The 16,988-nt window shown below is 38.1% G+C and overlaps 1 protein-coding gene across 1 annotated transcript in view; it reads left to right on the top strand.

Annotated features, from left to right (window-relative positions):
• CCDC192 (coiled-coil domain containing 192) overlaps positions 1 to 16,988 on the top strand; it is a 191,479-nt gene that overhangs the window by 7,556 nt on the left and 166,935 nt on the right. The window contains exon 2 of the mRNA XM_061150862.1: positions 16,140 to 16,247. Coding sequence (XP_061006845.1) covers positions 16,140 to 16,247 — 108 coding nt within the window. The remainder of the gene's footprint in view (positions 1 to 16,139; positions 16,248 to 16,988) is intronic.

Here is a 16,988-nt window from a genome sequence, read left to right as displayed (position 1 = left end):
GAGCCCGCACGCCATAACTAAGAACCGATGCAGCCAAAAACAAACAAACAAAAAAATTACGGCGATATAAAGCTAGACATAAATAAGAAAATAATTAAACCTAAGAAAGGAAATGCTATAGTTAGATACAAAATAAAACGTTACCTCCAGAACTTTTCATTTTAATAATAAGTTCTATCCAGCTTCAGAGTTAATAGAGAGAGTTTAAAAAGAGTAGTTTAAAATACGATTGGTCAAAGAACTAGGAAGTGTCCTTTACAAAACGCTCCTTCATAAGCAGTTAGGCAAGACAACCTGTTTTGTTTTTAATTTTTCTAACAGAGTAAATGTATAAGAAACAAAAGGTCCTGTTTTCACATGCAAATATGTTCCTTTTAAAAAATGTCAACAGGCAAAGAAATTTAGAAAACACGTGGCACTGAAACAGATTGTTTACAGATAGACTGTTTTCCAGAATGTCCCCAAGAAGCATCAGTGGTGCAAAGGACCTCTGTAAACTGAAGTATTTGAGTGTCTGCAAATTTGTTTCATCAGATGCCCATGACATTTTTTTCTCTATTTGGCTTCTTCAAATGGCAAAAAGTTCCAAACAACAGGCATTATTTTGGGAGAAAGCATGGTAATTTGTGCTGACATTTTTTTTTTCCCTGTGAGAGTGGAAATGTTAAGAAGTGTGTGTATACACACAAAAGGAAGGAGGTTTTGAAATGTAAAAAGGGGACAGAAGTTAAATATATGACTATATAAAGGTTAAATATATTAGTTGAATTTAAGGGTTACTCTGAATAAATATTCTGGATAAACTCAAGTTTCATGTATGTGGCTCAGTCATGTCTGACTGTGACCCCATACACTGTAGCCTGCCAGGGTCCTCAGTCAATGGAATTTTCCAGGCAAAAATACTGGAGTGGGTTGCAATTTCTTCCTCTAGGGGATCTTCCCCCTCCCAGGGAAAGAACCCATGTCTCTTGTGTCTCCTGCAGGCAGATTCTTTACCACTGTGCCACCCAGAAAACCCAAGTTTCATGTATAATTTGCTCATTTTCTGAAACCTGAACGTTCAGATCAGAGGAAGACAGGGCAAGGGAAAAATGTGCTTTGGGGACCATGGAATTAACCGGCCTGACTATGAGAGCACACTTCAGCTGCTGTCATCCGAAGAAAAATACTTCCCCAAACATCTAGATTTCCTTGAGAGAGACTATCCCCTGAAGGGTTCAGGTCAGTTACTCAATCTAGGAGTCAGTCTTCCTTTGGGAGGCTGTCTTTGGGTGCTTGGAGAGAAGTTGGCAGAGAGTGGGGTGACCTGGGGATGAGAAGCACAAGGATGCAGGCTCTCAGGGATAACGTCTGGCCTCTGGCTGCCCTCAGTCTCATCAGGCAGGTTGGATAACATCAGCTTAATTTGTTTTGATGGTTTTGTTAAACTGAAATTTGCTGCTGGGAATAATAGCTCCAGGTCATCATGTCAATAGCTGAGCTGTTTAATTTAGGTAAGGTATCAGAGTGAATCAGTTATTTCAAAGTATGTCTAATAATTTGAGTCAAAGTGATGTATTATCTGTACTTAATGAGGTTCAGAGAAATGGAATGTTTCTCCAAGTTTTGATTAGATTTTGCTTCTGCAAAAACTTCACTCTCCCCTCAAAGTTATGCACTAATGCACAAAGATGAAAAGATAATTGAGTCTCCAGAAATTCTGTATCTCATAAGAAAGTGCACCACTATTCTAACCCATATAAGAAGTATTTATAAATATTCAAAATAAGTATTAGTACATATTTATAGCATCTGTTACAATATAATATTCTTCATATATTAAGGTCTCATATTAAATCAATGAGGAAAAGATTAGCCTTTAAATTGAAAGTGGACAAAGGACAAAATATCTAATTTATAAAGACATACAAATACCCAATAAGAGATCCAAATAGAGGCAAAGAAATAAAAAATTTTGAACTTAGATATCATGTTTACCTGTAAGTTTGACAGACATAGAAAGTATTGAAAATATCATTATTGTCAAGGGTATAAGAAAAGTCTGATTCTCATGTCATGGGTGGGAGGATGAAGTTGGAGGATGTAATCTTAAATATGTATCAAGTATATAATCTTTAAAATCCAGTAACCACTTTTTCCATTTATACTATTAGAAAAACAAGGTCACAAAGTTGCACATATATGCTTATTACAGGTTTGACCAATAGTGGGAAAAACTGCCTGTGCACATAGTAATATAACTTTTAAAGTTAAAATTTGTGAGAAATGACTATTATTCAAATATAGATACCTATGAAATTCTACTAACTGAAAGTGATCATAATTTAACCACATATAACCATGTGTAGTATGAATGTTTTATATGTTATTCATCTTCAGGTACACACACACACACAAGCCTAGAAGATTATATACCAAATGCGGTGTCTAAGTCTGCTCAGGTTGCTATAACAAAATACCGCAGACTGGGTGGCTTAAAATACAGACACTGATTTCTCACAATCCTAGAGGCTGGAAAGTCAGAGATGAGGGTGCTAGCATGATTGGGTACTAGCTTGCAAACAGTTGCCTTGTTGCTATATCCTCACATGGGTGAAAGGGGGAAGGAAGGGAGAGAAGGTAACAGACAGAGAGAGTTCTCTGATTTCGTCTTACAGGGACACTAATCCCATCATAAGGACACCACGCTGATGACTTCATTGAAATCTAATGACCTCCCAGAGGCCCCATGTCATAATACTATTACATTAGGTGTTAGAGCTTCAACATATGAATTTGAGGGGGCCTGGAACACAGACCTTCAGTCCATAATAACATGTGGCAACCTCTGGGTGGTAAAATTCTGATGATTCTCACTTTTTTTGTATCTTTTATATTATCTAAATTTGGGGGACATAGTATATTGAAAATTCATGGCCCAGTGATGTTGCTTAATACATGTCTTTTTCCTTTCTCCTTTCTCATCCCTGTAATATTGGAGTCCACTTATCTGAGTATCTGTCCTCCTTTTCTCAATTTTTTTTCACATTATGAGCTCTGGAGGGTAGAAAATTTGATAAACTCAGCTTTATCTCCAGGCTTTAGCTCTGGACCTATCAACGGCAGTCAGTCAATACATGAATGCTTCTCATGTGTTTGTTATTGAATAGCCGGTCACATTTTTCAGTTAGGGAAGAAAATGTTCTTGAATCATATATATAATGCAAAGGAAAATTAAATTGTAAGACATTTTAAAATTAGATGTAGTTCAGAAACATTCTTTGGGAAAAAGTAAGCCCTGTTTTGCCTGCCTCAAATGCCTAAGGAAAATACTATAAATTCTAGAACAGTCTGCTTTCCCTAGGGGCTATTTCTACTTGGAATCTTTCTTAAAATAGAAATATCTATGTCCGTGGTGGTAACTATATTCTGAATCTTATTAATTTTTCTCCTTCTGAGTAAAGCTGCATTTGGCCTTTTGCCTTCAAATGTGTTCTTACATTCTTTTCTGACAATTATGTTCTGAAAATCTATAAAAAGTCTCCCATAATAACTTTCTTTGTGACTGTTTAACATGTAATGCTGAGATCTGAATGGTCCAATTTCAGAACTGCTTTGTGGTAAAAAACAAACAAGCAAACAGTCTAGTACCCATAAGGTAACTTTCAAATTACTCAAGTTCTTAACCCTCAGTATACTAGGAAAATAGTCATCATTACTGACCATCTGGATTAAATAAACTCATCTAAATTTTTTTTCATTCTTAAAATTATTTTCAAATACTTGACAGAAGAATAAAGGCATAGGTTTAAAATTTAAACATAGCAAATCTAGCTATTACCAAGTAAAACTTTTGGAACATCACTGTTATAAGATACAGCAGGATACTGTCACACATTTCCTTAACAAAGTAGGAAAGTTCAAGTTCTGTTGCAAAATTCTGTGTGATATAGCCTGTCCTGTATGAGAGTCTCCTTTTTGTCTTTAGAGGTATGTGTTTCATTTACTGATTCATGACCGAGGACATTCACCTAAGTCTCTCAGAAGTCTTGATCTAAAAGTTTGAAAGTCAAATATCTAATTTAAAATTTTCTAGTAGCCACATTAAAGGTTTTAAATAAAAAGGTAAATAAACTGTAATACTATATGTTCTCTAGGGCTTCCCCAGTGGCTTAATGGTAAAGAATCTGCCTACAAGGCAGATGTGGGAGACGAAGTTTTGATCTCTGGGTTGGGAAGATCCCTGGAGAAGGAAATGGCAATGGAATGGGTTGAAGTGGGTTGAAATGAAATGGAAATGGCAACCCACAACCCGGGTCTCCTGCATTGCAGGCAGTCTCCTGTGTTGCAGGCAGATTCTTTACTGGCTGAGCAACCAGGGAAGACGCAGCTACATGATGTCAATGCCAGATACTAAGAGTAACTAACAGATACGAAGAGTTTCTGATCCTTATGGTCAAGAGCTCAGGCTCTTTCCTTAGCTGTAAATTCCCAGGAGCAATACCACAGAAACATAAAATCTAGAGCTTAAAAAGATGATTAAAAAATAAATAAATAAAACAAAGCAACTTCCCTCTATGGGTCAAGCATTATGCTAAGCATTTTTCCACATGACCACATTTAATCACCATGGCAGTCCCTGGTGAGTTAGCATTTCCTCCATTTTTTAGAGAGGAGGAAGTGGAGGCTCAGGATAATCAACTTACTTACTTAAAGTCAAACAAACAAGTAACAATCAGTCAGATTCACATTTGAAACCAACAGAACCCATTCCACTTAGTATTCAGGAGAAAATGGATTTCAGAGGATGCCTAGGAGAGTCAGAGAATCCGTCTCGGAGACTACACCCAACTTCCCTGTCAGATTCTGGTAGAGAACTTACTACTGCAGCCACTGGGCAAAGGCCCCACAGCCCCTCCTGCTTCCTTTAAGATGTTACTTCTTTTTTTTAAGATTTCATTTTTTTTTTTTAATGTGCACCATTTTTTAAATATCTTTATTGAATTTGTTACAATATTGTTTCTGTTTTGTTTTGGCTTTTTGGCTGTGAGGCACGTGGGATGTTAGCTCCCCTACCTGGAATCCAATCTGCACTTCCGGAATTGGAAAGTGAAGTTCTTAACCACTGGACTGCTAGGGAAGTCCTGGAGATGTTACTGCATCTGCCTCCTGTCACTGCAGCCTCTGAAAACAGAACGACCCTGCTCACCCAGCCAGACTCCATTCTGTTGGGCACCTTTCACATCACTCTCATTTATGCTGAATCCTCAGGCTGCTGTGTCAGATGTGGGGAGCCTAAGTCACGTGCCTGCAATGGGGCACGGAGGGCCAAAGGAGGCTGGAGAGGGAGCTCCTGGCTTATTCTTTGGGGAGATGGGGTTCATGACATGGGAAATACTCCAAACAGGGAAAGACAAGGCATGACAAATGGCCATTGCAGAGTGCAAGATGAATTAGATGTAATGATCTCGTCATTTCACAAGCAGCTGGGTCCCACTGAGCAAGTTCTGCCATCTTCTCTGATATGTGGCCATGCCTCTTAGTAATATTTTGACTGGGAGACCGTAAAAGAAGTGGAAATTTACAGCAAAAGAGAGCTCTCTCATCTGTCCTCTGCTTACCTTATCACAATGGAATGTACTATGGAAATTGTGGCTACACTTTTATCTGATCCAAAAGGATGCATCACATTTCTCCTTCAGATCTTGGTAAAGAGGGGAGTCTGAGCAAATGCCAGGCTGGGTTGAAGGAGGGGGAGACTGATCATGGAAAAGGTTTCTCATGGAACATCAAGTTCAACTAAGGATTTCCTTGCTAGGTTTTGGAAAGAGCATCATTAGAGTCTTCAAGTTTTTAACCACTGCAAGTTAACATTTTAAAATTTTTTCTAAAAGTTTACTTATGTGGAATGTAAAATTCACTAGTAGACAAAAAATTACCTTCACTTTGAACAACGTCAATCATAAATCATTTGTTGCTGATTACATACAGAATAGCCAAAATTTATTCACAAAACTAAATTTGAAAAAATTCCATTTGGGCAATAAAATTCTATCACCTTACACATAAACTGAGCTGAAAATCCTTCTTACAGGCATATACATTTACTGAACCACTGGGATACACTGGGAGGATGAAAACATTGTTGGTCAACATACCTAAATATTCAAAATCCAGTTGGAAATGATGTCTGAGAAAATAAATAATCCTCTCACTAAAAACTCAGTTGTATAAAGCACTATCCTTACAAACAGGGGAAGTATTTGCATTATTAAATGTCCCACTAAGTCAAAATTTAAAACAAATAATATTTGGTAAATGTTTTAAACTAAAGGAATCAAAATCTTTTCCCTCATGAGAGTATTTTACTATGCTTTTTCCTTTTCTTAAATTTCAGTTTTTATTTTGTGCAATCTTTTTTGCAGTTCTTTTTCACAATAATATTAATCACAATTCATACTAATTCCTTCATGCCATAACTTATCTGCTCTATACATTTGTTTTATAAGTTATTTAAAATTTTATCTGTGATAAATATATATATATAACATAAAATTGACCATTTTAAGCATTATTAATTTACAGTTCAGTAGTGTAAGGCATGTTCATGTTTTTGTGCAACTGATATACATAAATTTTAATTTTGCAAATCCAACACTCTATACCTATCTATTAAATAGCATTTCCTCATTTCATCCTCTCCTTTATTTAAAAAAAAATTAAAATCATTTTTTTGGAACATAATCAAACTTAAAAACTTTTTCACAGCAAAGGAAAACACAAACAAAATGAAAAGACAATCCACAGAATGGGAGAAAATATTTATAAATGAACCAATCAACAAGGGATTAATCTCCAAAATGTACAAACAGCTTATGCAGCTTAATATCAAAATTCAATCACAAAATGGGCAGAAGATCTAAATAGACATGTCTCCAAAGAAGACATGCAGGTAGCCAAAAAACACATGAAAAGATGCTCAACATCACTAGTTACCAGAGAAATGCAAATCAAAACTATAATGAGGTATCACCTCACATCAGTCAGAATGGCCATTATCAAAAACACAAATTACAAGTGCTGGATATGGTGTAGAGAAAAGGGAAATCTCCTTGGTGGGAATGTAAATTGGTACAGCCACTATAGAGAATAACATGGAGGTTCCTTAAAGAAGCTAAAAGAAGAGCCACCATATGATCCAGCCATCCCACTCCTGGGCATATATCCAGAGAAAACCATAATTAGAAAAGATAACATATACCCCGATGTTCATTGCAACACTACTTACAGTAACCAGGACACGGAAGCAAACTTCAAGTCCGTCAACAGAGGAATGGATAAAGAAGATGTGCTACATATATACAATGGAATATTCCTTAGCCATAAAAAAGAAAAAAAATACCCATTTGCAACAACATGATAGACTTCGAGACTGTCATATTGAGTAATGAGAGTCAGAGAAAGAAAAATATCATATCACTTCTACGTGGAATCTGTAAAAGGGTATAAGTGAACTTATCTGCAAAGCAGAAACGGACTCACAGACTTAGAAAACAAACTAATGGTTACCAAGAAGGGAAGTTAGGGGCGGGATGAACTGGGAGACTGGTACTGACATATATACACTACTATATATAAAATAGACAACTAATAAGGATCTACTGTATAGCACAGGGAACTCTTCTCAATACTCTGTAATGACCTATATGGGAAAAGAACTTAAAAAAAAGTGGATGTATGTAAAACTGATTCATTTTACTGTACACCCAAAATTTACACAATATTGTGAATAAACTATAGTAAAAGTTAATTAGTAAAAGATAGCAGCAAATGTTGTAAACATTGAAGCAATTTTAAAAATGGGTCAGGGTATCCACAGACAGAGGGGGAAATTATGTTTCAAAGTCTCTGAAAACATTCTATTAATGTTTTGGTAGATGACTGTAGCATGAATAAAACTCAAGACCAATTGTTCATAAAACTACACAATACATAATATTTTAGTACCTACAAACATCGGAAATACATTCAATCCTTTTCATTGGCAAGTGTTAATCAATGAGGAATAATCAAAGGTTACAGTCCTCAAGATATTTCCTATGTACCTTGATTATAAACCAAGAATCACAGAAAATACCCAGTACTGCTTGTTTTTTTTTCAGCAACATCTAACACTATTTCAGAATTACTCTCCCTGCTCCCAGTGATTTCAGAACAAACCCAGTCTAAATTGATTTATTGGGGAAGATCAATCAGCAGATGTTTGGCAAGCAGAAGGTTCAATGTGCACTGGCCCACCTTGCTTGTGCAGAAAAGACAAAATAAGACAATGTACACAAAGCTGTTGACTTTAGCCCTAGGGTTTCAAAGATACCATCTCATCTGAAGACACAAACTCATTACTAATGCTTAACAGCCGGTTTCATCTCTGATGTTGAAAAAATGCTTTTCCCCTCCGACAGTAGAACTGGAAAGAAAAGCCATTAAAAATATAAGATAAATCACATGAAAGCTCTATGAAAAGCTTACTTATTCCCAGAGTAAAGAAATTCACATCAATGGCAAAAAAACTGAAAAAGTTTATCAGTTATGCGTGCTGTTCGTGGCAGACCCTATTAGCTGCCTACCCAACCTCTCATCACCTCTTCCTCGCTGATAAACTATTTATTTGGTTGTTTATGATGAACTTGAGTCCAATAAATAATCATGATTTAGACAGAAAAAAATAAAAATCACTTTTAACAGCAAATCACCTTGCTACATCCTTTCTCTTTTTCTATTGTGAAAGAAATATAGTCTCATTATTAAAATCTTTACTTCACTGTCAGCATGATAGATTTACTAGTGTGGCTCAGTTACAAGAACCAGGCTTCCCTGGGAAGGTATGTTTCTTGCTCTAGTGTCCAAAGAGAAGAGCCATTCTGATTCTTTTGAGTCTGGGGCATCTCTAGGAAGAGCAAATTACTCGCTTGTTCATCTGCATGATTTACAATAGAGGCAACAATAACCTATTCATACCCTCGTTCATTAATATTTGGTATTTTATTTTAGAATATAAAGCAAAGGTGCTGGAATACACTATTCCCTCTAAACAAGGAATATATAACTTGGGTTACATAAATAGCATTGAGAAAAACACTTAAGCAACTTGAAAGTAAATGTGAAACTGTGTGCTTATCGCGCACGTGTGTGTGTGTATGTGTGTGTGTGCAAGCATGTACAAAGGCTTTTTTTTTTTCTGGTAGGAGAATTGATAGATATCATTAGTTAGTCAAAGAGATGTGTGATACCCAAAGTTTTAAGAAATCCACCCATAAAATCAAAATGCCAGAGGGCTGTTTTAAGTCACAGAACACATTCTGTAATATAACATGAACCCACATTCAGGTCTCCTGTAACCCAGAACCTGTTTTACTACTAACTTTTATTTAAATGATGAAAGATACAAACTATTTACTAGGTCCCTTTTCTCCTCTAATACCATCCATTCACAGTCTGTGAGAACTTATCTAGTAGTATTGTTTGAGATAGACCTGGGGTATCTGAAAGCAGGTTAGAACTTCTCTTACCTCCTTCTAATATCTATTAGAATCCTCATCAAGGAGAAAAGAACAGGCCCCAAAGCACAGAGTAATATATTATGAGTGAGCATAAAAATGTTCAATTAACCAAATTCTTGACATTCATTTTCACATAAAACTAAATCCAGGACTTTTGTATTGGAGAGAAATTCTAAACTGAGTATCTGGTGAGGGTATTAATCCTGAATGTCTGGTTCCAACCTATTTCCCCATTGCTTAGCAGAGTACCTGGCAAATGGTGAGCCCTCAGTAAATATTTTTTGAACTTAAACGAATTGAATCATGTTCAATTGAACTAAAGTTAGTTGGCCTGTTAAGAGTTTTAGGTAAGCCATTATTTAAAGTTATATTTATGAAGCTATCGTATGTTATACAGCCATTTCTCTTTAACTCTGGCGCCAACAATCTTTTTACAAATTAAAACCTGAATCACCAATTCCTTTTATATACCTTTTTCTTTTGCTCTATTGTTGATGCTATGGAAATGGAAAAAGAGTTAACCTTTCACAGGTTGTAAAGGTCGACCTTATTAAAGGTCGACCTTTACAAGTGTGGGGTTTTGTCCAGAATAACAGTATCTTGGAACTGTGCTAAAGTGACTTGATATTGAATTCAAGTCCATCTTGGACTTGGTCCAGGGGAATTCAGGGAACATAGTTCTGGAATAGCCACCTGACAAAACATTCAATGTATAATTTATCAGAGGTCACTTAGATAGAAGGCCTCTACGCTTTTAGATTTTATAAACCAGTAAGAATTTCCATCAAAAAATAATTGGTTAGTTTTTGTAGGACTGCCAATTTTTCAATTTTTTCCAAGACAAAAAGAAAACAGCAAAACACAGTAATTCCCATGTACTATCACTGACATTTGTTAAAGACACATCTTCTTAACACAAACAAATGTAGAATGATCATAATCTCACAATAAAGGACAGTCCTCTAAATGGAATAAACCTGGCTTCATGAAAAATTCACTATGTCCTTTTCAAAAGTTTGCTTTCATCCTTTTCTTGCTGACTGGTGAAAATGTTATCCCAAATCAACACTGATCTATGGGCTGGCATTTGGGGGACCACTAACAGAATTAGACCCTTTCAGCCTGAGATTTCTTTGTTACTCCCTCCATATCCACTCTCCACCCTTCCCCCACTTGCTCTTTCCAGGGAGTTGGTCTCTCTGGACTTACTGTTGAGGTTCTCTTGCCCTCTGGTTTCTCACTGGGTTCAGCCCAAGGAACATCTAGACAGAAGTACAGCAGGGGAGAGCAGAGGAGGGTCAGGCTATTTATTCCACTGGTCCACCCCCCACCACTGGCTGGACACAGGTTGGCAGCAGCTGTATTTTTCTGCCCAAGACCTCAGTTTATTGGATGGCCCTCCCTGCAAGCTCCCTTTCTAGATCCTGTGACTACAGTCCCACATTACCTCTCCCCCTACTCTTCAGGCCAAGGTAAGACAAAGAGTATCTTCGCATCTGGGTGAGGGCAGTGGGAGGTGGAGGGGCTGTCTCCCCCCCCTTGGTTGACACCCTTACCCGTCCTCTCACCATTCCTTTCATCAAACTGCCCTCGATCTCTTTAACTATGTTTCCTTCTGAAACCTGACCAATGCACTTAAAGATGAAAAGAATAAAGCCTCAAGAATGGGCTTCCCTAGTGGAGACGCAGGAGTTGCATTTTCAATCCCTGAGTCGGGAAGATGCCCTGGAGAAGGAAATGGCAACCCACTCCAGTATTCGTGCCTGGAAATCCCACAGACAGAGGAGCCTGGTGGACTATAGTCCATGGCATCGCAGAGTTGGACGTGACTTAGCAACTAAAGGAGTCAAGCTCCAGAGTCATATAGCCCGGGTCACACAGTCAGTGAGTCAGGTTAGGTCTACAACTCCAGTGTGGCCTTCCACATTCCAAGCAGAGTTCTCCTTAGTCAGTGCTCATCCGTCATCCTCCCATGACCATCTCCTTTGAGGTCATAGAGATGAGCACTTTCTAGAAACTCTTTCCACCGGGCTTGGACAATAGATGTAGTTGGTTCATGTTTCAAACTTAAATATTTTATTTAGTGATTAATGACACAATCTCAACCACAGAGAAATACTGTTTTCACTATAACGGGTTGGAATCAGGAAAACTGAATTGTTAAATGGTTGCCTAAAGAGAAACTGGCAATTTAGCCTAAGAAGCTATTGCAAAAGCTAAGCCCAGAGGGCATGAGAGGGACTAGCTTTCCACTGTAAAGTGAATTCTGATGACTAGAGATTGAGGGAAGAGTGGAAAAAAAATCTGCCTGGAGGTAAGAGGCTGAGTTGGGGTTCTGAGGGAAGACTTTAATCTACGTGAGACATATAAGCAGGTCCTAGAACGGTAAGACAGTTTAGGGCATTTGTTGCTTGTCAAGCTGGGGGAAAGAGGAGTAGGGCCACAGTAATAAATAGACAAGACATCAGCAGGAAGCTTGACTATTGCAGAATGTGTTGAAAGCATGTTTTATCTGGCAGGAAGTTACTGGACCACTAGGCAGGGGCTGCTGCTAGAGCCTTGGATGTAAGTTGCTCCAGATTGGTAAAAACATTTAATTGTCTTAAACTGACTTACTGCAAAACACTCTTCTGTAAAGGCAGAAGGCCATAACCACATCTTTATTTAGCAACCTTGCTTTTAAAGAAATGCACCCACATATTTAATATATTAACTTTGTTCTAATTGCCTACTTGACTGAATTTCCCACTGCCGTGGTTTAATCATTTGCTGTTACAGAAGTGTCTTAATGGGAACTTTCTTTTCCTAGGGTTTAAAAATTAGTTAGCAAGTTTTTAACATCAAATGATTCTCTCTAGAGGAATTAGAATACAATCTGTAAAAAGAATATTAATTGAGTACTTCATCTGTCCAAGCAGTTACCTGATTTATGTCATTTAATCCTCACATCAACCCTGCCATCATCACCCAACCCACACCCACCGCCTTGCCCTCTGCTGCGCCGTCTGGCCCCTGACCTTGACACGCAGACTTGATCTGGGGCTCTCAACCCAGTCAGTGTTCTAAGCTGGATACTTGGAAAGGACTGCTCAAAGGAGGCACTGTTACAGCCTCTCAGCATGAAGGACTGCTCCATCTGGTGCGGTCACCTTCTTTGACTGCTGAGCCTTCAGTCAATCAACAACTCTTTATTGAGCGCCTAGTAAATGCTCAGGGCAGTGCTGTCTGGCTGCTGCGGACGGGTGTCTTTCTAAATGCTGCACATGGATTCAGAGGCAGGTGAAAGATTTCAGTGAATCAGAGATCTTGAACCAGTCCTGAAGGGTGAAAGGGATCTCTATGGCTGAGGAAGAGCAAGGTCATTGTAAGACAGAAACATAATGACTCAGAAATAGGGAAGGGAACAATGAAAAGGTGCTGAGTTGGCTTAGAGATATCAAGAAAAATTAAATTAGAACAAAGAGTAGGTTTTCCTCCAAATTCTCAAATGAGGAACCTCTGTAGCTAAAAAGGAAATCTACTCTTACGGTGTTGCAGAAGGCTCATCATCTAGTACACTGTCCACTTTAACACGAGAGCATAATAATCAAGTGTCTTGACTGTAACCAAAAGTTCATGGAATTTTTAATATTCTGTAATAGTCTTTTACTTTGACCATCCTGATTATCTTAGGTACATGCATTTATATTACTGATAGATATTTAGGTAGAAATTCTTAGGACAAAGAGTGGAATTTAAAGGCTGGAATACATGTTGAAGTGCTGGGGTTTACCATTTGAAAATCCACAGACATAGACTCAATCCCCAATCAACTATATATATATCGTACATTTTTACGTTTGATTAAAGTAATTGATGAGGGAATCATATTAATCACAATACAGTTTTGTGTTCATAAGAAACATAAATTGCTTTATATACACTGTGTCCACATGTACCTGAGGAAAATGAACTTAATGATGTAAGTCCCACTTTTCTTCTCTTATATCATTGCATCCTGCAAAACAGGGACAGTGACCAGCTACACCTAACTGTTTACACTCCCTGAAAATAGACACCTACCTCCAAAACTTCCAACACCAGGTTTTTTACTTATTTCTGAGATTCCCTGTGTGCATGTTCAGTTCTGTCCAACTCTTTGTAATTTCATGGACTATAGCCCGCCAGGCTCCTCTGTCCATGGGATTCTCCAGGCAAGAATATTGGAGTGGATTGCCATGCCCACTTCCACGGGATCTTCCTGACCCAGGGATCAAACCCATGTCTCCTGCTTTGGTAGGTAGATTCTTTACCACTGAGCCACCTGGAAAGCCCTATTTCTGAGATTATTCTTGATTTAATCTGTAGTCTTTTGTTTGGTTAATGGAGGTTGTTTCCTATTAAAAAGTGCTTGACTTTGTGTAAGCAATTTTTACTCCAAAGTAGATACATTCATGGCTCTTCCCTTTAAAGGAGAGGGGGGTAAGAAGGCAAGTCAGGGAATGGGGAGTGACGACTGGGATAAAAGTACAGAAGACATGCTTTGCACTCCTCACAGTCTGCTCAGAATGCTCCCTGTTCTATAACACACGATGCTGTCTTAAATCTACCTTTACACAAAGCCCTATGCTATTTAATAACAGTCTCGAGTCAAGCCTGTTTCATTTGGCTTTGACTTGTAATGCTTTTGTTTTATTGGAAATGGTTGTCCTTTCTGGCAAGGAAAATTAGGGATGTTTGGAGAAAAAGACCTAGAGAAGTAGATTAGATGATCTTGCTGGGGCTACTCAAGGATTTTTCAAACTTCCTCTTGAGGTCAAACACTAGACAAGAAGATTCTCTTGGAAATAGTGATCTAGATCAGGGACTATTAGTTGGTTTTTTTTTTTTTTTTTTAAATAGTTTTGACTCTCAACAATTTCCCCTTTAGGCATAAAATGTTTTGCTAGATAAACTACCTAAAAGTATAAATAGACAACAATTTTGTTTTGCGGCTCATGTTTTGAGATATTTTAGACTGACTCTTGAAATTATTAGAATCATGTATGAGAGAGTGAAAATTATTGGTTCATCCCTGAAAAGATAATATCACTGTTCATCTATTAGAATATCACTGTTCTAACCCAGAATTTTTACCCACCAAAGGCTGGGGGAAAGTATACAGTCTTGTGTGACTTAGGAGCCATGCTCTTTTTGAGACAGAACATTTTTTTGCCCCTCATCCCACGGAGTTTCAGTTTTATCAGAGGTCCATGGCAAGGCTTTAAGTTTCGGAGCATGGTATGAGCAATTATAGGAACTGAATGAATGCCTTATTTTTATGGCTGGTTCCATTTACCACCAGATGGCTCTATTGTATCATCAGGAAATGCACATATGTGTAAAATCGGTGGGCTCCTAGACCAAAGGGAAAATAAAGCAGCAGTTTTGTGGGTTTTTTTAATATGTAGAACACAGTTCTTTCTTTCCTCTGGAGTTAATTGGAAGCAGCTGCAGCAGCTGAACATTCACAAGAAAACAGGACATACCCAAGGATATAGGAACATCAGAATCCTAACACCAATGGGCTTTTCCTTTGACATTTCCACATTGCTGTGTATTTATTAATTAATTGTCTCAATGGCCAAAGAGTAGTCAGGAAGTGCCCTAGCGTTAGTAGTGCTAGTAAGTGATAATTCCATACCAATTTTGCATATTCTTTGCTTGTACATGAGAAACAGCAACTTCAGAACAATTTTGAGAGGCAAGGACTACACGTCTGGTGATGTGAGTCATATTAGCCATGTTGGAGATCCAACCAGTCCTTCCTAAAGGAGATCAGTCCTGGGTGTTCATTGGAAGTACTGATACTGAAGCTGAAACTCCAATACTTTGGCTACCTCATGCAGAGTTGACTCATTGGAAAAGACCCTGATGCTGGGAGGGATTGGGGGCAGGAGGAGAAGGCGACGACAGAGGATGAGATGGCTGGATGGCATCACCGACTCGATGGATATGAGTTTGAATAAACTCCGGGAGTTTGTGATGGACAGGGAGACCAGGCATGCTGCGATTCATGGGGTCTCAAAGAGTCGGACATGACTGAGCAACTGAACTGAACTGAACAGAGCCATGTTCTGGGGATGTATAATCTGATTCTAAACCATGCGGTTTCTTTGCTTTAATGGAACTTGTGACAAGAAGGTGACAATCAAAGGAAATGAAAGTTTCCCTGAGTTGAAATGACTAAGATAAATGAATGTTAAAAAAAAAAAAAATGCAGGCACACTAGGTGACATCTCTTACTGGGAATGTGAAAATTTGGTTCTAACCTCTTGAAAAATATTTATATCAGAAATAAAAGTTGCACATTAACCAAATTTCAACATGGATATTTTATTCTACCTTTGTAAAGTTGCTCATTGTTCATTAATATGCACTTTTTAACTCTGTCTTTAGACTCTAAACAGTTAAATAACACTATTGTCTTTGTAACATTTCACTGTTTTATTGCTATGTTAAAGAAGAAAAGGAGATGATGTATGTGAGTTTATTAAGCCTGTCCTTAGTCCACAGAGTTGTCTGAGATGTGCTCAGGAAACTACCCATGTCAAAAAGTAATACTTGGTTATTGTTTTAAAGAAAGAGTCCCTGGAAATCGAACAGATGTCGTTTACTTTGGCACAACTTGAGACCTTGGAGGTTTGCCTGAAGGAAGCAGAAGAAAAGGCTAAAGTCTTATGCGAACAGGTAATACCTGTCACCGGGACTGGAAATATATGTTCTTCAGTGTGCAATAGAGCGAGGAAAATCTAAATACGTGTTTCAACCTCTGTACCTACTAATACACACACACACACACACACACACAAAGCATTTCATTCAGTTCAGTTATTACAATGATCACTGTAATCTGTATGGACCTTTTGAGCCTTTAAAACTTCTCTTACATTTTTGTATTTTGTTTTCATTCACCACAGCCCATGAGCTAGGAAAGCCACCTTTAAGCCAGTAAACTTCTGAAATAAGTGAAACATATAAGTGAAACATATTTGTATTATAAACAGATAAAACCTATAGGAAACCCAAAGGAGCAACTTTCTCCAATTATGGGGAGAAAGAGAGTTTTTCAAATACTGGCATCCCTCTTGGGTTTTGAAACTCACAGAGGCAAAACAGATAACAGGTGAAGCATAGCTTCGTCTGAGCAGTCAGGTTGCTTTTTAGGTCATCCGCACACACACCAGGTTTCCTATTTCAGAGACACTGAGCGTGACTATCAGTAAAGCTCAGACCATTTCCCGACACCGTTACGCTTTGCAAACCGTATAGTGTATGTGGCACAAATCCTACTGTTACTGTGGCCCTTCCCCCGGGGGAGAGGGCACTTGGCCAAGAGTCTGGGTCCTCCTACAGGGCACCGGTGCTCACTGTTGGTGGCGGTCAGTGGAATAAAAAAGACAGAGACCTTGAAATGTTACATTGATTGAT

Source organism: Dama dama, chromosome 9 (assembly GCF_033118175.1).
Source record: "Dama dama isolate Ldn47 chromosome 9, ASM3311817v1, whole genome shotgun sequence".
Lineage (NCBI taxonomy): Eukaryota > Metazoa > Chordata > Mammalia > Artiodactyla > Cervidae > Dama > Dama dama.
The sequence above is the reverse complement of the archived record's forward strand: the minus strand, read 5'-3'. Positions and strand labels throughout refer to the sequence as shown.